The following is a 22277-nucleotide window of genomic DNA, read 5'->3' as shown; positions in this document are numbered from 1 at the left end:
CGGGTTCGATCCCGTTTCCTCCGGGCACTCTGGTTTCCTCCCACATTCCAAAAACATGCAACATAAAATTGGACACTCTAAATTCCCCTTAGGTGTGATTGTGAGTGTGGCTGTTTGTCTCTATGTGCCTTGCGATTGGCTGGGTGTATCCCGCCTTATGCCGGTTGACAGCTGGGATAGGCTCCAGCACTCCCCGCGACCCTCGTGAGGATAAGCGGTGATGAAAATGGATGGATGGATTTATTCTATCTATTCTCCTTAACTCAGTCATGTTTGTTTGCCTCTCCCATTCAACTAACATTTAATTTCATCACTTAAAACTTGTTTTTGTGGCTGCAACGCTTTCCTGTGTTCCATGGTGACAACATTAGAGATATAAAATCAGAGAAATTATTTTTAAATCCAGCCGTCGCCACCAAATTGTTGCTATCTGCTATTGAATTCGCAATTGAGTACCCGCTGTTTGGAATCTTAGTAAATGATTTCAATCTTGGTAAATCACACGTTCACCAACGGCACAATCTATTAGAGTAACAGGCAATTTACTGCGCAGTAGTTTGGATTCCAGTCGGGGCTTTCGCGTTTATACTTGAATTCGGCAAGGACACCGGGCTGAGATTGCCTCATGTGAGCAGTGAAAGGAATTTTTTTTTTTTTTTTTTAAACTGGGGCTGCTGTCTTTTATTTTACTGCTTTCAAATTGTCAACGAGCAAACATTTACCACCAGCATGTCGTATAGTTTGTCAAGTTTAAGTAGACGCTTTTATGCTGCATCGTGTGGCAGATTCGAGGAATAACAGTACAGCTGGGATCTATTCCTCTGTCCCTTTCAGTCGAAGATCGCCGAAGCAGGAGGTTTTTAAGCCCCTCCTGTTCAACATCTGGTGAAATGGGAAAGCTAAGATGGTCAGTGTGTAAGGCACAGACTTTTGTATCTTGATATCAGAAATTACTACGCGAGTACCATTTTGTACTATGGAGAAAATCGGACATCAATCCATCTACCGTTTCCCGGTCTACAGAGCACACCTGATTATAAGCCTCACCTAGTGCATTTGTAAAGGAAATACCATTTGGTACATACATAAGCCGCACCTGTGTAAAAGCCGCAAGTGCCCACATTGAAACACGAGATATTTACAAAGAAAGACGGTAGACAGAAAGAGTTTTCAAAGTTTCAATACCTTATCTTATCTTAACGTAGCAACAACACGGTAGGACAAACAGGGCAGGTAAAAACAAAACACCAAAAAAAACCCGCCGCGAGCACAGCACCAACAAGGCCGGAAAGAAAAAAAACATACCTTAATCACTGAGACACGGCAGTAACACAGCAGCAACACGCTAGTGCGGTGTTAACGCTAGCGCAGTGCTAATAATGCCGGTTTAAAAAAAAAAAAAAACACGGTGAAAATCACCGAGTCACGGCAGTAACACAGCAGCAAGACACTAGCTGAGCACTAACGCTAGCACAGCAGAAACGGGGCCAGTTAAAAAAAAAACAACAATAAACATGCCGGTAAAAGTCACTTCCTCGGCACATATATTCCACTGGTCTCACTCTACCTTTTCCGCTCGAGTGCCCCCTTGCGGCCGCTAGAAAAAATGCACAAATTCCCCGCATCACCGCACAAGCCGCAGGGTTGAAAGCGTGTGAAAAAAGTCGCGTCTTATAGGCCGGAAATTACTCTGTACTCTTTTTTTTTTTTAAGCTTCTTTCCCAATGTTCTGAACTTCTATTTCTGTTGAGCAGTTTCACACTCGCCTTCCATAGAAATGGAATTGCAACGCTTCTCTGGGTTGTTTTAAGACGCCATCCGTCGACAATCAACTCCACACAATGGACCTTATTCTAAATTGTGCCGCTAAACGCTTTTTTTATTTGCCTCGCTGTAACTCCAAACACCTCGCACACCCATATAAACGATTCACTTACCGTCTGTCAACTGAGCTACGATCCCCTCTCCGCTATATTTCTAGCTATAAAATATACATTTACACACCATTAGAGACGTTTAATTAGGACAGCGTAAAACGCTGCTGCTGCTGCTGCGAGTTGCGTTTCAGGGAAATGGAAACATTGTCTTCGCGATGGACGAAACGAGCCCACAAGGTGGTCATAAAACGTTGGCAGCTGCTCTCCAAATGGGAGTGGCGCTGCCCGCCCGGCGCTCGGTTTATGGGAGGATAACTAGGCTAGTAATGACCCATCAGAGTGGCCCTTGGGTGAATCGAAAGTTGGTCCCTAATTGCAATTTAGTTGGCAGACAAGAACCATTAGCACGTTGGCAAATTGGCAGGAGACTAATGTCATAATTAAGAGAGTTTGTGGCTGATTAAATGGTAATCACCGGGGACGTGTGAGCGGAACGCGGGGAGGCTGCCGAGTTTGGCAGCCTTTTCCAACTTTGAGCTCAGACCGTTCAACAAATGAGATGTACACTTTGAATTAAAAGTCATTTTATAGGACGGAGTTCCACTTGATGGTGCAATACGTGAAGTTCGAAACAAGCAAGCTACTACTTAGCTTTGGTGTCAGAAAAATCCGAGAACTGCTATGAAATGTCTGTGCCAAAGTGAGAACAGGATGCCATAGTTTTATGTAAGTAAGTTTCTTTCGGCTTGTCCCGTTCGGGATCGCCACGGCGTGCCATCTGGGATGAACGCTCATATTTGTTTGGCACAGTTTTTACGCCGGATGCCCTTCCTGATGCAACCCCTCCTGGGGAGCGGAGGCCCCAGTGAGATACGAACTCACGACCTCTTGTTTACCAAACCAATGCTCGAAACACTGATGCCTAATTTAGCCACACAGTTTTGACCTCAACTTGCTTTCTTACGAATATCCGTCCATCCATTTTCTGGGCTGCTTATCCCAACAAGGGTCGCATGAGTGCTAGAGCCTATCCCAGCAGTCATCAGGCAGGAGGCGGAGTACACCCTGAACTGGTTGCTAGCCAATCGCAGGGCACACGGAGACAGACAACAGTCGCACTCACGATCACACCCAGGGGCATGTTTTTGGGATGTGGGAAGAAACCAGAGTGCCTGGAGAAAACCCACGCAGGCAGGGAACGTGCAAACTCCACACAGGCGAGACCGGCATTTGACCCCCGAACATCAGGACTGTGAGTCCAATGCTGTTCCAGTTTCTCCACCGCGCCGCCTCTTACTAATATAACATTTTTCATGTCTTGCTTTAGCACGACAAAGTAACACCTCACATTTAGTGTCTTCATCAGTTTGAGCTACTTGTCAAAAAAGTCTTCATAAAGCCAACACGAGAACATGTTCCACTGTTAAGTACTTGATTATCAGAGGTTGTCAGCACTTGATCAGTTAAAAGAAATTTGAAGAGCTTGTCTAGTGTTGGGAGTCTTGGGCGAATGAAGATGAGCTACTTCTTTTCCTTTCGGCTTGTCCTGTTCGGGGTCGCCACGGCGTGTAATCTTTTTCCATCTCAGCCTATCCCGTGCATCTTCCTCTCTGACGCCCACTGTCCTCATGTCCTCGCTCACAATATCCATCAAGCTTTTCTTTGTTCTTCCTCTCGCTCTTCTCTTCTCCCAATATACTCACTCTCTCATCTCTGAACATGTCCAAACCATCTAAGTCTGCTCTCTCTAACCTCGTTTCCAAAACCTCCAACTTTGGCTGTCCCTCTAAAGAGCTCGTTTCTAATCCTATCCAACCTGTTCACCCCAAGCGAGAACCTCAGCATCTCCATTTCTGCTACCTCCAGTTCTTAGGCCAATGGAGATACTTGTTAAAAACCCTTTATAAAGTGTTTTGGTACAGATATTGAACTGTACATACAGGAGAACACTTGACTCCTTTTATGACCTGATCATAAAAGGACAAGGCACTCGGTTTATTAAAACAAAGAAACCTCAACTGGTTTGTTTTCACCATTCCATCATCATCCGATTACCACGTTTCCAAAACAGAAGGTCAATTCTAAACATAATTTTGTTCTTAAAGAGAGATTTCTTCTCCCATATAAGCTCCCCACAGAGACATCCAGTCCATGTTACATAGTTAGACCCTACCCAGCCACACTCCAAAACAAATTGATGAGTTGTAAGTTGCAAGGACGTCTAGAAAGCGCAGAATAGTATCTCCCACAGATATCTTATTTTCACTTTCATTAGGAAAAAAAAAAAAAAAAAAAAAAAAAAGCAGCTCGGATCGGTAGGGAAAACAAGTGGTTCATCCGATTCTACCCACTTCTCGGCTCCGGGGCATCAAATGCAATTTTCCTCATCGAAAAGCTCGCAGTGTAAATTGAAATAAAATGAACGGACTGCTTGTGTCCAGCGGTGGTTCAGAAAGTCAGAAGAGGGAGGCTGATTAGACTTCCCGGTGATGTCGGCGGCCCTCCGGCTAGGAGCGAATGTGAAAGCCTTATCACTATGTGTCAGCACCTTGCAAGAATTCCTTGTATGTGCCGATAAACTCTCCATCAGACACGGACGGCTTCCCAGAGCCAGGCAACGTATAGACGTCGACAACGGGCGCCGACGTATTGCATAAATGAGCTTTTTATTTCGGACGTTATCTACGAATACTTTCATTGAAATGAAGGTTCACGCAAGGAATACAAAATAAGTCCAGCTCTTTTTGAATGATTCAAATCTGGGTGCTGAATCAGGGCTAACAAGACCGCTGGCTGACTTCTGTTAAGTACACAAGGCATAGTAGATGTTCTGAAACACCGGGGGCGGCGAACTCACTTGAAATTGTGGAAGAGGATTTGGTTCAGTGATTTAAAGCCCTGGTACACTCATAAGGAGATTTTATCTAATACAGAGTCCAAAAACATGAAAATGAAAAAAAAGGCTTTTAACAGTTTTGGTTGTGTTGTACGTGGTGTGCTCTGAGAATTGCAACAAAGAACACCAGACACGCAAAGATTCTGGACTGCCGGCGATCTTGAAGTCTTGCGTGATCACGCAAAAGTGAAGATTTCCAGCTATGAGGCAATCTTTGACGAGTGTTCTGCATGTTGCCGGAGCCTTGTAAAATCATATTCTCAAAGAATTTATAACAAACCCGTGGCCGTCTTTGGAACCCACTTTAAGATAAAAACAATGACATCAAGTAAGACGTTTTTATTTAAAGTGGTTCCGGTGTTCGTCAGTCTATGGCGCTTCTTGTATTTACTGCAGTCTGTTCCACGTCACAGTGGATTAATGACTCGAGAGCAGTCGGCTTTGCCCGCACACATCAGGAGTTTTGGCTGTAAATATGGAACACGTCCATTATTTATGAATGTTGGCTCTGACCTGTTTCAAATATCTGGACAAATTTACTTTTGACCCACCTCAGACCTATGGACACTCTAATACGATAAATCTTGTAAAACACACGATAGTCTGAAAATGTACATCCTAGGTCAAGAAGGGCTTAGCTGGAAATACTGCAGACTCGAGTGATTCAGTCAGTCATCGGATGAGTGGCTCAAGTTAGCAGACTTGTTAAATACTCAGTGACACATTGACTTCAGTTGGGCGACTATTCCAAAACAATACTGATAACCACTGAGCACATAAAATAACTGAGTATCGTGTACTACTCAGAAACGAGAACAGTCCGGTTGCAATCGATTCAATGGCCTGAAAATGAAATGACCTGGATGAATGACAATATTCAGAGGTATACGAGTACAAAGTAAGGGGTTTTCCGCTTTCTGTGAAATTTTAAGATGAACCTAAAACATTTAAAAATACTTCAATGAAATAATGTATCTACACGGATGGATGGATGGATGGATGGATAGATAGATGGGTAGATAGATAGATAGATAGATAGATGATAGATAGATAGATAGATAGATAGTAGATAGATAGATAGATAGATAGATAGATAGATAGAAGATAGATAGATAGATAGATAGATAGATAGATAGATAGATAGATAGATAGATAGATAGATAGATAGATAGATAGATAGATAGACAGACAGATAGACAGACAGATAGATAGATAGATAGATAGATAGATAGATAGATAGATAGATAGATAGACTATAATCTTTCGAAGGTGAACTTTATTTGACCTTTTGAATCCACACATTCAAGTGCCCAAATATTTCAGTACTTTTTGCACAATTAGAAAACAGCAAGTTCTGCAAGAAGTCCTGAACTATTGAACAGTTGAAAAGTTCAGAGAAGGGCACCTGGAAAGGTTATAGTGCATTTTTGGTTTACCCTGAAATTTCACCCTTCCTGAAAGATGAATATCCCTAACTTGTTATGAATAGTTCATCTTATCAATTGTTTTTGAGATACTTTTTTTTTTTTTAATGTAAAGACTTGGTGGATACATATTCCCACGTGCTTTCTCGGCTTACGACTATCAAACTAGATCATTAAAGACTGTGATATTGAATATCATCATCATCATCATAAAAGTGTTCCCAGAAGGCACTCCAGCAAAAACAGAACAAATTGAGAGATGACAAAATGGAGGAACTGTCGAGAGCATCTCTTTTATCATCGCTGAGTAGAGTCGTAGGCCGCTGACATGCGGATGTTTTATGTTAGCCCTTATAGAAAAATCTGTATTTTCTCTTACCTTCGCTGCAATGTGTGGCGAAGTTATTACAGCTATTGATTGGTACAAGAAAACCTTGAACCATGCAAACTAGTCCAACCTTTCCTCACTTATTGATCACCTCCATCGGCTAATTAAGATCCGACTACTAGCGGACAGCCGTGCGGGTTAGGACTGCACGTGCGAAGTAGGGCTGGCCAGGGGCCTGGGAACCATAGACGGAGGTAATCCATAAACTCCTAACGCACAATTGTGCTCATCCCCAACATTCCCTTGTTCTATTCCCCGTCTCTTTTGACCTCCTCTATTTTTGGGTCGTCCTCAACCCTGACCCAGCCTATTAAAGCGAGGTTACAAAGAAAACAACTGTCACGGTGGGGTTTGAGAACACGAGGAAGGCAAGGCAAGAAAAACATGGAGGACCCAAGCACAGGGAAATAGGGACGCAAGGTAAGAGGGCAGGCGTCTCAAAATGATATTTACTTAAAAATAAAACTACAACTCAAAACAAAACATGACTGGTGATATAACTGACACGACAGACGCAAAACAAATAATGGACCGGCAAGAACTGAAAGAAACCAAGGCAATAAATACACAAATATTGACGAGACAATGAGGGGAAAACCTGGACAAGACATGAGTGGCTGGGGGGAGCTAATTGGTCAGCACGAGGTAGAGAGTAAGCGCGAACAGGTGGATAAAGCTAACAAAATGAGCACGCAAGACGTGGAAAACATGAAACAAAACCAGCCCCACCAAAACGTAGACCAAGACAACAACAGCTGTTCAATGTAAGCCTTCACCAGTTGTACTTCAAGATCAGCTCACTCACACCCCCAAAACTCCATCAATCACGGCATTTAAGACTTCAAAAACAAGGGTATTAATGGAGAAAAAAAATATTCCGACTATAAACTACGGCCCGTGGACCACATTCGGCCCGTTGAACATTTCAATCCGGCCCACCAAAGATTGGCACAGAATTGCCTGACTCATACCAAAATCCTGACGACATTCATTGGACATTGTCTGTCATGCCAAATGGTTCCACCAGGTTGTGGTGTAATGGCCACTGGTTCCACCAGGCGGCAGATCCAGTGATGCATTGAGTTGACTTTGGCTGTTCCCTTTGTAGTCTACTTCCACCAGCAGTGGACCAAAGAGAAAAGGCTAAAATGGGAGCCCTAGATCTTCTAATCGAAACAGTTACTTGACAGTGATTGAAAATGAAGTCCGTGTGCAGGTCTCTGGAACAAATGGATCTGCCGAAGGCTGAAGCGAAATAGAATTACTGCCATGGGGTAAGCAAATGATGACACGCTTGCGTTCGGATAGCAAGCATTAGAGAGAGGGAGAAAGAGAGAGAGTGTTGAAATTCAGAATTTATGTTCAATCATTAAACCATAAGGCCACTCATTGTTGAACAGGGTGAGGCCAAGTCGGACAGCCCTGAAGTGCAAATTTGCGTCCGTGCGTTTCTGCTGACGACGTCTCTCCGAGGATCGGTCACATTGGCAGTCATTTCGACCCAAATGGACGTTGGAAATGTTGGTCTCCCGGGCTTTTTCGCTTTACACTGCAAGTGTAAAACGATACAAGTCTGCCGAGAGGCCCGTTAGATAGGAAGTGAAGTATCTCCGCGTCGCTGCTGATTCACTCAACTAGTTTGCTGTCGAAAAGAAGTAATTGGCTTTATGTAGAACTCCTCTTTGGTAGAATTTCCCTGGCAGAAATGGGCTTTTTGCCCATAGCTCCTTGATGCCAAATGCGTTGTGGAGAATATGGTTGACACTTTTTTTGGATTGGCGAAGTAGGACTGGCTTGTTTTCATAGGCTCGAGTAAACAGCTGATTAGACTGGTTTTTTTTTTCATTCCCTTAACTCGAAACTTGCACAGTTCCGTGTATTTGTGTAGCTCATCATCGCCTGTGCAACGTAAGAAAAAAAAAATCTGTGAAAACACGCATCAGAGTGAAATGTATATGATAACAATAGGAATAAAAATAGAATTGTAAGAAGTTACTCGAAAAATATGAACTGCTCCAGAGGTTTTACTCTGAAGAAGTGTCGTCCAACGTTTATCCCTAGTTAGGATTCCGATAGATTCCCTTTCATTTCCTTTGAAGAACTGTGGTTGAAGTTCCGTTAGAAAGTAAATTTAATTTAAAGGGAAAGGCTTTGTCTTTCTTCTACGGTGAGAGATTGATGTATTCGAGCTGCGACTAGCCGACACGCTTACTGAGCAAAGCAGCCTCCCCTGGCTCGCCTCCTCACCTATTCTCTCTCAAGCCGGCCATGGTCAGAACCCGTAATACGTCTCCATGCTGTATAAATGCATAGTGAAGGCCTCTGGAAGAAACCTTTCCCGACACGGTACTCAAAAAACCTTACATGTTCTGAGAACTGATCGGACTGACAGATACGGGGGAAAAGGTGGGGAGGGAGGATCAAGGCGGCCGAGGAGAAACTTCGGCCGTGCAGAAAGTTTGGAATAACTGTCGAGAGTTACTGGGACAAAGTGAAATAAATTGACAACTATTCTTTCCAGGAGTGTGTTTTGGGTTTTTTGACATCTTTTAAGGCAATGTCGATCCGTCACTCTTGTGTCCATATGCTGAAATCTGATTTGAAAATATAGCCCAGAAAGGGTGTTTGTAGCCTCATTCACACAGAGAGCCAAGATAATTGCATCTGACTCGGCTATTTTTTCATCTTTGCCTTTGACACAGAGCCATCCATCTTTCATGGATCACTATATGTGAACACAAGACAATTGCAGAAAATCTGAACTTGGTACTCATCCGCCTTTGACTCTTTCACCACAAAGTAGCATTTTCCCTAGCCTATTTCCAGTTAATCACTGAGAAACTCACACGTTTGTACTGTTTGTGCTCTCTCTGAAAACCCAAAGATGCCACAAGATGCTACCAAACCCTGTCTAAACAGGAAAGTAGTGCAGTCAAGGTGGCGAGAAAATATGCTGAAATAATACATTTTGACCGAGAGACCAGAGACTCAGTTTAGCCTGAGTTGTAAGTGCAAGTTAAGGGAAATCTTTGCTTCATTTGCATATCACTTGCCAGACATTTTCAAAGGCTACGATATTAAAGTGTTTTGGGATCATAGTTTCTGGTATATTTATGGTTTAAACTATTAATATAGGCAATTCTAAACATACTTGGTACACAAAACAAATCATTAAGGTTCCACTTCTATAAATATGCAAAAGGAGTTTCATTTATACACTGATTACATTAAAGTATGAAAAAGCACCAGTGCACTTGAGGTCAAATGTGTAAAAACGTGTCTGGTTTATGAATGTTGGAAGCGCAATGACGTTAGCTTTAATGAGCTAAAACATGCTAGGAGTCGACCGGGTCAACTGCTACATGACACGGTATATGTCAGTCGTCCCCAGTAAAGGCACAGACGAGCCGCATTTGAGATCTTATCCGTCCCTGTCAAGGGCAGAACTCAGGGTTTGACACGAGATGCACGACTCTGGAAACCAGGTTCAGTTGGAGCAGGTTTATTCAGTCCGGGGGGTGATACACAGGCAGGCAGTCCAAGAAGTACCAGTAACAGAATCGCCAGGAAAAAAGGCAAGATCAAACGCGAAGCAGGGTCTAGCATCCGAGAGGTACTTAACATGATGCAAGGAACTGCGGGACCGTGACGACAAGGTATAACCAATGGCAAAAGGACAAAGTAAAACATAAACAAGTGGCAATATATGAGAGGTAATCAGGGTACACGAGGCGCAGGTGGGAGGCCTTGTCCCCGGAGCAGGTGCGCACGAGGCAGGGAAAAAAAAACACGCCCATGTCGGCGCTTAAACAATCGAACTTAACTTGGGTGATCTGCCGAATGAATTGGATGTAAGAGTATCGATCAGGCTCAAACGCAATCTCGAGGCTCTGGAAACTCAACAGGACACTGCAGACCCGACATAACGGTTTCGACAACATCGGATCGCACCTCCGACATTTGCAAACGCTGTTGAAATTTGTCTCGGGGGGGAAAAGGGAAGACTGCAAAGTCACCTCATCACGGCGAGAGGCATCACCGTGAAATTGAGCGGTCCGATTAGGCTTGTTTCCGTCACACCGCGCCGTACCCAATTTTTGTCATTCTTCCGTGTCTGATGTAATACATCTCAGGACAATTGTTTGTGTCCCCCAAAACCCTTCACACCCCCCTCGCCCTACACACAAAATTTTGGGTTGCATGGGAATACAAATTTACATTTTTATTCCCGATGCTGCCCGAAATGTGTGATTTGTTTCAAAAGCCAGGTAATATCACGCTTCAGAAAGTCTGCACAATATCTAGATGAGTGAAGGTGAAAGAACAAAATTGTTCAGCATAAGCGTAAAGCCGTTTATCGCAGAGATGTGTTCCAGGCCCACCCCCAATTGGTGAAAATATGTGGTATAGAGACTTTGAGTTTTACCTATCCCTTTTAAATACATTTATACACCCAAAACATTTTCAAAAAATGAACATATTTGAACAATGTGACATGAAAACCTAAAAGATTGTCAGATTTGATTCGTGCCACCACTTCAAGTGACACAATAGTCATATATGCAAACGACCCAGCGCAAGTTTATATATTGCAAATGCAATTATTTATTGACACCTTGGAAAGTGTTGGTAATAAATATTTCGCAGCGGTCGCCTTGCTTTACCTGTGGAACTTTTCACGTAACAAGGCCATGAGAGAGCTGGAATGCGGAGATATGTATCAGACGAACTATCGTAATTCCCGGCCTGCAGAGCGCACCTGGTTACAAGCCTCACCGAGTACATTTGTAAAGGAAATACTATTTGGTACAAACATATGCCGCAGCTGTGTAAAAGCCACAAGTTCCCACATTGAAACGCAAGATATTTACAAAAAAAGACGGTACACAGAAAGGGATTAACGCTAGTGCGGTGCTAGCACGGCCCTAACGGTAGCACGGCGCTAACAGGGTCGGTTAAAAAAAAAAAAAAAAGAGACACGCCAGTAACACAGCAGCAACACGCTAGCACAGTACTAACATGGCCGGTAAAAGTCACTTCCTTGGCACATATATTCCGGTCTCACTCTTCCCTTTTTCGCTCGAGTGCCCCCTTACCGGATGACCAGGCTGCAATGGATGTCGAGTGGGCAACCATATTCAGATGATGTTATGTGTTCGGTAGAAATAAGTCTTAAATTGAGATTTAAATATTCCAGAGTACTGGAGAATGCTTGAGAACCTGCTGATTGTAAATCCATGCATTTTCTTCACCGCTCATCCTCACGAGGGTCGCGGGGAGCGCTGGAGCCCATCCCAGCTGTCAACGGGCAGGAGGCGGGGTACACCCTGAACTGGTCGCCAGCCAATTGCAGGGCATGTCGAGACAAACAGCCGCACTCACAATCACACCTACGGGCAATTTAGAATGTCCAATTAATATTACATGTTTTTTGGGGTGTGGGAGGAAACCCAGGCAGGCACGGCGAAAACATGCAAACTCCACACAGGCGGGTCTGGGATTGAACCCGGGACCTCAGAACTGCGAGGCCAACGCTTTCTAGCTGATCCACCGTGCCGCCCGTGATTGTAAATCCCAGGAAAAAAAACGAATAAAAGCAAATTTCATCATGAATAATGACTGGCATCACCATTTTTTTTTTCCTTATAAGTGAAAGGGAAAAATTGTTGGAAAATTGATTTTGCTGGGGGGAAAAAAAATGGAAATTTTATTTTAAGGCCCTATTGATCAGCTCTACCGCTACTTATAAACACAGAATATGTTCAATAGTTTCCCTATCTTTATATCCACCCGGAAGCGGCAAAACAATCAGCAACAGGGATAAATATTTATCCTGACTGAGGACTTCTATGACGCCTGGCCACTCACCTGCCACGTAATGAGAGGCGCACATTCCGATATCACTTTTGCGCTCTTGTCTTTTTAACCGGGACAACAAACACACCTCGCGGCGCCGTTACTCAGGCGTGAAGGCATAATTGCGAAAAGCTCAATGTGGCAATTCGCAGAGCCTCTGATCATGTTTGTCACCGTACAACGTGATCATATACTTCGTGCAGAAATGTCAACTGCTGCTAGCCATCCCTCCAGTGATCACTTGCTGTGATATATATATGTATATATATATATATAGTATACATGCAGTATACATATAAACGTAAAGCCTTTGATAAGCGCTAATTAAGCGCTTGAGACCCCCGGATGCCTGGCGCTAAGCATCGCAGCATGAGACAGGCATGTGTAGTAGAAGGAGTCGGGGGCCGGGTGGGGGAGGGGAACCCGCCCCCTCCCCCTACGCTAGTAACGCTACTTGGTTGTGCAGACCTGCACTTGAACCTGACTTGTGAATTCTGTCAATCACCCCAGCAACAGCAGCAGCCAGAGTTCACCGGGCACGTACTATGAGGATTGTGTGTGTGTATATTATATACATTTATATATATACACTGTATACTGCAGTGTATGTGAGCATTTGGGATTAGCGGGCTTGCGCGTGCCGCCGATTCCAACAAGTATCCTCCATTTCTGTCACAGGTTTGCTGGCTTTTTGTAAGGAGTAGGAAGATAAATGCTTTGCTTCGTTAGCTGCTGCTCGACACGAGTAACTCGAGAGCAGTCTCGCTCTCGGTCTTCCACAAACCGCCCTGATTAAACTGCAGATAGCTTCTCGACATAAAAAGAAAAACTCAGTCGAGATGTAACACTAACATACTTCCTTGAGATCAATTACAACTTTCGATTAGGCTTTTGCACCATCTCGTAGCGTCATAGCATAGAACAAAAAAAAAATAGGTGAATGCGCAAATAGCAAACTGCAAACGCTGCAATGTATTCAGCGTTTGAAAAATATATACTAAAAGGAAAAAGAACAAAATGGTTCCCTGGTGTGGCTGAGGACAAAAATAATAATAATAATCATTGGGCGAATTTGTGAATGCGTGAGGGTGCACTGCTTCTAAAATGAAGCAGAAATAAATTACCATTGAAATTTTAGCCATCTTTGTGTGGAATCTATCACATTGTTTCTCTACTTTTTATTGTTATTAGATTGTGCCAATATGGCTGTAATGTTACGTCAAAAACATCGTACATTCGCAACGTTTGAAGGAAATTACCGTAATTTCTGGACTACAAGCCGCAATTTTTTTTCCACACGCTTTCAAACCTGCGGTTTATGGTGTGATGCGGCTAATTTGTGCATTTTTTTACTAACGAGCGCAGGGGGGGCACTCGAGCGGAAAAGGTAAGAGTGAGACCGGAATATATGTGACGAGGAAGTGACTTTTACCGGCAATGTTGGTGCTGCGCTCGCGTTAGCACTGTGCTAGCGTGCTGCTGCTGTGTTACTGGTGCGTCTCAGTGATTTTTACCGGTAAGTTTTATTTTTTAACTGGCCCTGTTAGCGCCGTGCTAGCATGTTGCTGCTGTGTTACTGGCGTGTCTCAGTGATTTTTACCGGTAAATTATTTTTTTTAACCGGCCCCGTTAGCGCCATGCACGCATGTTGCTCCTGTGTTACTGGAGTGTCTCAGTAATTTTTACCAGTAAATTATTTTTTTTAACCAATCCTGTTAGTGCCGCGCTAGCATTAGCACCACGCTAGCATTAAACTCTTTCTGTGTACCATTGTTCTTGGTAAATAACTCATGTTTCAATGTGGATTTCAATGTGGGCACTTGCGCCTTATGCATATACCAAATGGGATTTCCTTTACAAATGGACTGGGTGAGGTTAATAACCAGGTGCGCTCTGTAGGCCGGGAATTATGGTAGTGAAAAATGTTTTAAAAAAAAAAAAACAGAGCTGCTAGCACACCAACATAGCATCATAACAATTTGATGATTTCAACTCAGAAGGCAATACACACATGAATGAAAGTTATTTTGTTTTAATAATTGCGTTACTAAAAAATTACCAAAGTTCTTGACTTATTACAATACAGTTTTGTGATGACTGGCAATGCAGGTTCATGCAGGGAATCAGGCAGCTAAATTAGCTAATAGCCTTTGATTTGCACTAGTTCAGTACAAAATATAATCATGAGATTTGTGTAAAATCATAGCAGGTGGCACACACAAGCAGTTTAAGGTCTAGAAGATTGATTTAAGATGTTTTAAAAATCGCGAAAATTGTGAATTTAGGATTGACAATAAACCTACGCAGACACGCTAGCGAAATGCTTTTTTTTTTTTTTTTTTTTTTTTGCAGGGGACATCAGTGAATCCTCCCAATATCGCATGAAACTATGACAACATTTTCAAGCTTGCAGCCGGTGAAAGCCGCTGACAGGTTTATAAGGATATTCACGTCTGTAGATGAAATGCAAGATGATCATTATGCTGTTTTACTGGCAAATCTCGCCACGACCACTGAAGCGGTGTCTCCGATATCCCCGGGGGTTTAGATCTTCCCCGTGTGTGTTTTTGTGGCAGGGCGCCGTGCCTGTCGCGAAGGCGGTTTTGCGGAGGAGCTTACAAATTTAGACTACTTTTAAGTGTCTGGTTGGAGCTGAAGTGTGCGCGAAGCGCCGCTTTTATGTGCTCACAATTCCCACTGCAGGAGGCGGCAGCGGCGGCGGCGGTGGAGGGCTACGCAGAGTTAGTTGACTGCTTCAGGGGAACATTGGGGAGCATAAAATAACAGGCAAACGCTTTGTAGCTCTTCTAAAACTATTCATTTTTGTCTAAATTGAATTTGAATTACTCAAGTATACCTCTGAGAGAAGCTTATGGATACGGTACATATCTAACCATCCATCCATTTTATGAGCCACTTATCCTCACAAAGGTCGAAGGAGTGCTGGAGTCTATCCCAGCTGTCGTCAGGCAGGAGGCGGGGTACACCCTGAAGTGGTTGCCAGCCAATCACAGGGCACATAGAGACAGACAACAGTTGCACCTGGGGGAAATTTAGAGTCTCCAATCAATGCATGTTTTTGGAAAACGGGAGGAAAACCCACACAGGTATGGGTACTCAACAGAGGCGGGGCCGAGATTTGAACCCCGGTCTTCAGAAACGTGAGGCCAACGCTTTAACCAGTTGCCTAACCGTGCCGCCGTGACGTAAACATTTGCTAATTTAATAAAAACCTATTTGCAAGTGGTTGAAAATATACAACAGGCAGTGGACTTCCACATTATTGACCAAAACAACCACAAAAATTCATTCATACAGCCGGCTGCTTACCTGAGCGAACAACAGCCAACTATACTCTCAAGTTCATGTAACTTTGTCCGATGCATTATACACACATGACATACAACATACGTGAAATAGCATTCCTCTCACACCTGCCGTGCAATATTAGACTAAACAGTTGGAAATAAATTAATAAAATGTAAATAAACTGGCCTGTCTAAAATATGTACATTGTGCCTATGTCACGAGCCATCGATCCAGGGGAAGACCCAAATTCAGGACCCCGAGGCAAAGCCATAATGTCCACTGGGTTTTATTTCAGAAGCATTGTCCGCACCCGGTGACCCGGTGCAAACTCAATGCACTCACAAATGCCCGTGACAGAAACTCCAACATAAATACACGGTCAATTAACCTGCCGAATGCGCAACAGCTCTGACGAGTGCCAGAGGTGGCACCGCCCAGAGCGGTGGTCAGGCCACGCCCCTCTTGGCAGTGGTCCAGCAGTGCTCATGACAGCCTTATACTATAAACAATATAACCAATAGGGTCAACCCGGCTAAGTTCACAAGAACTGCAATTCCTATACACAGTACACATTGATGTGTTGAATTGACATTATGAGCAGCAATGTATACAGTTGAGTATGATGGGCAGCATATTAAATTATAGACATATATCAACATTGTAGCAGAATAATTAGTTGGGTAATGTACACAGTGTTGCAAGGGTGAAGCGAATCCAATACTTTCAGTGCGGTTTGTGCATGAGCTCAAGTTATGGTCGAGAGTCAGAAGTGGTGTGGTGGAGGTGGGTGCCAGAGAGGGATAAAAATAGCAGAGGGGGGTGTTGAGCTTCCTGACTGCCTGGTGGAAGAAACTGTCTTCGAGCCTGCTGGTTTTAGCCTGAAGGCTCTGCAGTCTCCTCCCTGAAGGCAGCAATTTGAAGTGGCAGGGGGACGGCCGAGTGGGGTCACCTGCGATCCTGGTCGCCTTGCAGGTGAGGCGAGTGTGGTAAATATCCAGAAGGGAGGGGAGCGACACGCCGATGAGCTCATTCGCTGACGCAAATGACACTCACATTATTTGCCATATGAGCCCAAGCACTAATAAATAATACCGGCGATTTTATACCGTCTTAATTCACACTGTTCAAATTGTCACTGTTGCACTTGCTTGCATCCTTTGTTTCCCAAAAAGACTTTGGATTTACTTTCATAAAAATAAATTATTAACTGTTTTTTATTTTTGTCATATTGTACGTATTTTGTTATTATAAGAATCTTTACATTCATTGGAAAAAAAATAAATAAAACAAATAAATAAACATTTTGTTCTAACTGTACCAAATGAGATCAGAACTGTAAATTTTAATACCAAGGTAAGGAGTAAATTAATTTTTTTTCCCTGTAACAAACCTAACCCCTAACAATCAAGTAATTATTTTGTTATTTTGTCTATCTATGGGGGTATCTGTAAAGCTGCACTGGATTTGAATGGTATAAAACGAATGACTTCTTAATGGTGATTTTTTTTTGTGGCGGAGGTGGCAGATATTAGGGGATTAGCAGTTTTTGGGCTGAGAGTGGCTATCGGGTCACCTTAACCGGATAAATGTCTTTGTAATTAAAAGGGCGGCACTTGCTCCCGTGTGTCGTATTGGGAATAAAAAAAAATATATATTTTTTTTTCTTAAATGACAGCGCCAACGGCAAAAGCATTCAGTCACTGCAATCGCCACCCCGAAGACTCTACATTCTCTCACCGCGCCTGTTGGGGCCAGATGATCCAGATTTTGCTGGTTTTTAATTAAGTGGAAGGTCAAATCTAATCGCTCTTGGCTTCAGGGAGCGACCGCTGTCTGCGTGGCAGAAGGGCGACACCCAGTCATTAATTTCATAGAGCACGGTGGTCGTGGTGGGCGGCGGGGATTTCATTGATTAAAAAGTTATGGACTGTGGGGGAAACGGGTGGGAGGCGGTCGGGTAAAGTCACTGCAAATGTGTTCTGGTTGTCAATACATGATCAGATCCGGTATTTTCAAAAGTGGTCTTTTGTGGCATCAAATAAAACATTTTCGCGCTTAATCTGGGTTTAATGTTACAAATTAATGTACGGTATGATTGGAATCTGGAGATTCCTAATCCTCTGTCCAATGGAATCCAACAAGTAGGCTATTCTGAGTTTGACTTTGTCATATTTTTCTTTGAAAACATAATGGAAAAATAATCTGTTCAAGACATCCATTTTTCATCAATAAAATTCGGTAGGGCCACGCTTTAAATAATTTAAATGAATCAATTAAGCACATATTGTACTAGAAAGTAGAACAACTACAAAAAAAGAATATCGAGAGAGAGAGAGAGAGAGAGAGACGCTCATGATTTAAGGTTGTTTTTGTTCCAATTTCCCATTGTTGCGCTCTTATCGTTATTAATAAAGGCTTGGAAGAGTAAGATAAACAAAAAAAATGCATTTTTATCGCCAAAAAAATCGGGTAATCTAAAAGTAATCTCTTGAGTACAAGAAATGTATAGATCATCATATTGTACAAGAAACATGTTCACGGTGCACCTTCCAAAAAAATAAAACATCTAGCCAAGTTTTGATAAGAATTATTTTTTTCCCTTTCAGTTTTGTCTTCTTGATTTCCATTTTCTTCTTTGGGCTTATGGCACAAGTGTCAAACTCAAGGCCCGGGGGCCAGATCCGGCCCGCCGCATGATTTTATGTGGCCTGCAAAGGCAAATCATCTATATTAACTTCCATAATTTTAGTTCGAATCTGTCCCAAAATTTCAAATTGTCGTCATAAATGACAACGTTGAGCTATTACAAGCGTTTTTGTGTTACCAAACAACAATAGTTGGAAAACCCATTCCCCTTGATTTCTGATTCCAAAACTAGTTCATAAATTTCACGTGTAAATATGATGAGGCAGTTTAAGATTTTTATGGTTTCACAGTCATAACGGCGCTCTGAGGGAAACCCGAAGTAAAATGTGGGCCGTGACAAAAATGGGTTTGACTCCCCTGGCGTATGGTAACCAAATACACTTGTAAAAGCGTATATGCACACAATAAAGGGAAAAAAAAAATACATTTCATTATGAATTCAATTAATGTTTGTTTTAACGTTACTATCAGCAGTACAATTATTAGTAACTCTACTTAGTTTTTATTTACTCTAAGTTGTATTCCATTAAATCATTCATTTCAATCTCATGGTTAATAAAATATAAACATTTAAAATAAAAAATGTAAAAATCTATGTATGCAAAGTGAAATACTTCATGAGCAATTGACGACAATGTCTTACAAATGAGGATGTAAAATAGCATAAAACATCATTCATCAAGCTAATCCAACTGGCCTTATCGAACTTATAGGTAAAATAAAAAGAGTTAAAACATAAAACGGAATTATGACTTTGCTACTCTGCCAGCATAGGTGAATAATCTACTTCAGCGCATAATGAACATATCGCTGGCTCCAGCCCGACATCTGCAGCGCGCTGCGTATTGTTAACTCTCATTTACGGACCGTCTCCTTCCCGTACTGCAGGGTAGGGTTTCCCCTTCTCCCTTCAGTGATCTATCATTAATCCGAGATGTCACCGCCAGGCCAGGAAGTCAATTAGAATGGATGCATTTCGGACCGCCACTGTCATTTCTCCGTCTCGTGTTCACCCGCGTCGCGTATCCAGCCCTCGTCTTGAATGATGGAAGTCTTTTTTTTCCGAAACCCTTTGTAAAAACAAAAGAGGCGCTCGATGCTCTGGGGAAGGGTCGAGTATCAAATCGACTGGACGGTCGCCCCGCCCGAAGAACCTTTCCAGAACGCTGGTTTGTCACCTCTTAACATCTTCGTCAAAATAGGGAAAGACGAGCTGATCTTCAAGCGATCGCCACTCAATCAGATCCCTGTTTCAAGCTCCCTTAGCAAAGACTGCCTTTCATTTAGCCGTCCCTGTTCTCTTCGCCGAGGCACTGACAAATGAGGCCTTGTCTTTCGTCTTTTTCCTCTCCAAAGCGCAGAATAATCAAGCTTTGATCCGAACAACTCAAACGGGATTTCAATTTGCCGCCATCAAAACAAAAGCAACATTTTTTCCATAAATTCCTCGGGCGACAGTCTCGTGTGCTGTGCTCTGTTCCTCCATCTCAGGTGCAAGTGCAACCTGCACGCCAACAGCTGCGTGTTCGACAAGGGGAAGCTGGGCTGCGAGTGCGAACACAACACCACGGGGCCCGACTGCAGCCGTTGCAAGAGGCACTACCACGGCCGAGCCTGGAGCGTGGGCTCCTACCTCCCGATACCCAAAGGAACTGCAAATATATGTGAGTGCGTTGCCAACTTTCACCATGGATACCGTCTGATTACAGCTAGCAGCTGTTACTGGCGTCACCATGGCAATCTTTGTGGAGAGCATAACCTTCTGATCGGGCCTTCAAATGTTCGGTTCAGTTGTTGTTGTTGTCGTCGTGCTGAGTCACACCTAAGCTCGGCCATCTAGTCATGTCCAAGTGCCCCCCCTTGATTTACCCCACAGTGGGCCATGGTGACGCCAACAAGCATGTGCGGCAGGAATCAACTCATGTCTGGGCATGAATCCTAAGGAAAGTACAAGAGTTGCTCACTACTAGCCGTTTCTGAAGGATTTATCATGGTTTGTACTCATGTTTTTCAAGCTAAATGTAAATGACACCATGGACTGGATCAAATCATTGGGAAACTTGCTGGAAAAGATGTTCAAAATACACCTGGTACAAGCCCAGAACCTTAACAGCATCTTGACATGGACAAGGACTATATACTCTACCTAATGACCTGACCGTGGCTACAGTATCTCATACCCAGGTTCACATTGAGCTGGTGCCAGTCCTAGTTCAAGGGGTAAATTAGCGAACACATTTTTAGTCCACAAAACGGCAAGACTTTAGTAAACCCTTATTAAAGGCTACTTTAATCACAGGTACATCTGGTGACATATGGACAGTATATTGAAGACGTAATGCCCTGACTCTGGACAGCAATACTACTCGAAGAAACTCTGATCTTGTCTGATTTCAGAAGCTGAATAGGGTCAGACCTGGTTAGTACTTGGATGGATGAGAGAACAACTGGGAGTAGCAAGTGACTTAAACTGACCGTTCCTCTGGGAGAGCAAGCTAAACTGTACTGAGTAAATGTATAAACCGGAGGGTCTGAGTCAGGAAGGGCATCGATCCATAAACCAGCAAATCCAAATAAGGAAAAGGCTAGAAATGGGAAGAATGTACTGTAGCTGTGGGTTGGCTCAACAGGTAGCCAGTATCAGCAATGGCACCAGCTCAGTTTGTAAGGGGTGTCAGACCTCTTAGGCTAGATCCACAACTGTAGTTTGGGAGTATTCCTAACCAAAGTAAAGCCAAACAAAAAAATGGTGTTTAATCATCGGATCAAAAGTTGCTGAGTAAAAAAAATGGGCCTGACAGGACTGCATTTTTTGTGTATTGCGTGGCGAAACTCTGATTTTCTAAATGGAAATACGTTGAGATATCATGGCAAAGCTCGAGCTTATCGTAGCTGATTTTGGCCAAGAGATGGCATCCTGGTCTCCAGCCCTTCAGAGGACAAATATAGGCAAACAACCATTCACACACAAACCTGGACAATTTAGTCGTCAATGAACTTAACATGCATGATTTTGGAAATCGGTAAGGAAGCCTTAGTACCTGAAGAAAACCCACGTGAGCACAAGAGGAACAGAAGGAATGTGTACAAACCACGAAACTAGCATCCATTATTCCACCATTAAGATATCCAATTTTTTTTCGTCAGTTTCTTTTGTTTGCTTGTTTTGTGGGCATTTTTGTCACATTCATTTATGAAGTTCTTCCTCTCATAAAGTGACGTTAAGCATTTTGACCTCATAACATAATTCCCATACCTGCCATTCAGCCTGTTGAATTAAGTACCACAATCTTCTGTTTCATTCATGAGTAATCGAACGGCAAATTCCACTTAGAATGCTGCCTGTTTTTCCGTCTGGCCTTTTTTTTTTTCGCCGGCAGAAGGTGATCTTTTGCATTATCCACATGATAATCTTGGATGAGAGTTGAGTCACATTCATCAAATCCTCTGCCTCAGGCGGAGGTGGAGAGATGGGGGGGTCTTGTTGCCTCTATAAATCTAATACAGTCACATAGGGATGTGCTGCTTGTGGACAGGCAGGCGAGGCCAGATGGTGGAAGGATCCAGCCCTCCGCTCATGTGTTCACACTGACTCAGCCTCACCGGCAGGACGCTCTCGCGGCGACTCGAGCCGCTCCGTGATATCACCCCCGCTCGGTCGTATCGCATTCCCCAATCGATCTGTGCGATTTTGTGTCAGGAAACGCGAGTGCCGTCTCCGACGGTTTCTTCTCGATACTACCCCCCCCCCCCCACCCCGTCTCCTTTTGTTGTTCTACAACGCAACGTCGTGCGACGTACCGATGGAAATCTGAGGAGATATTGCCGGGTTCACCTTCCACCCGCTGCATTGTGGATTGACAGGCTTTTATTAAAAAAAA

The 22277-nt window shown here is 43.3% G+C and overlaps 2 protein-coding genes across 5 annotated transcripts in view; one reads left to right on the top strand and one right to left on the bottom strand.

Annotated features, from left to right (window-relative positions):
* The window catches only part of LOC133510397 (collagen alpha-1(XI) chain-like), a 261978-nt gene that overhangs the window by 207869 nt on the left and 31832 nt on the right, over window positions 1-22277 (bottom strand). The gene's annotated exons all lie outside the window — the stretch shown is intronic.
* LOC133510400 (netrin-G1-like) overlaps window positions 1-22277 on the top strand; it is a 79645-nt gene that overhangs the window by 42155 nt on the left and 15213 nt on the right. For all 4 annotated transcript variants that reach the window (XM_061838256.1, XM_061838258.1, XM_061838257.1 and 1 more), the window contains one exon: window positions 19888-20060. In XM_061838256.1, the coding sequence (XP_061694240.1) occupies window positions 19888-20060 (173 nt within the window). The remainder of the gene's footprint in view (window positions 1-19887; window positions 20061-22277) is intronic.

The sequence above is a fragment of the Syngnathoides biaculeatus genome, chromosome 13, assembly GCF_019802595.1.
Source record: "Syngnathoides biaculeatus isolate LvHL_M chromosome 13, ASM1980259v1, whole genome shotgun sequence".
In the NCBI taxonomy this organism is placed as follows: domain Eukaryota; kingdom Metazoa; phylum Chordata; class Actinopteri; order Syngnathiformes; family Syngnathidae; genus Syngnathoides; species Syngnathoides biaculeatus.
This window is presented reverse-complemented; position numbering and strand designations above follow the sequence as displayed.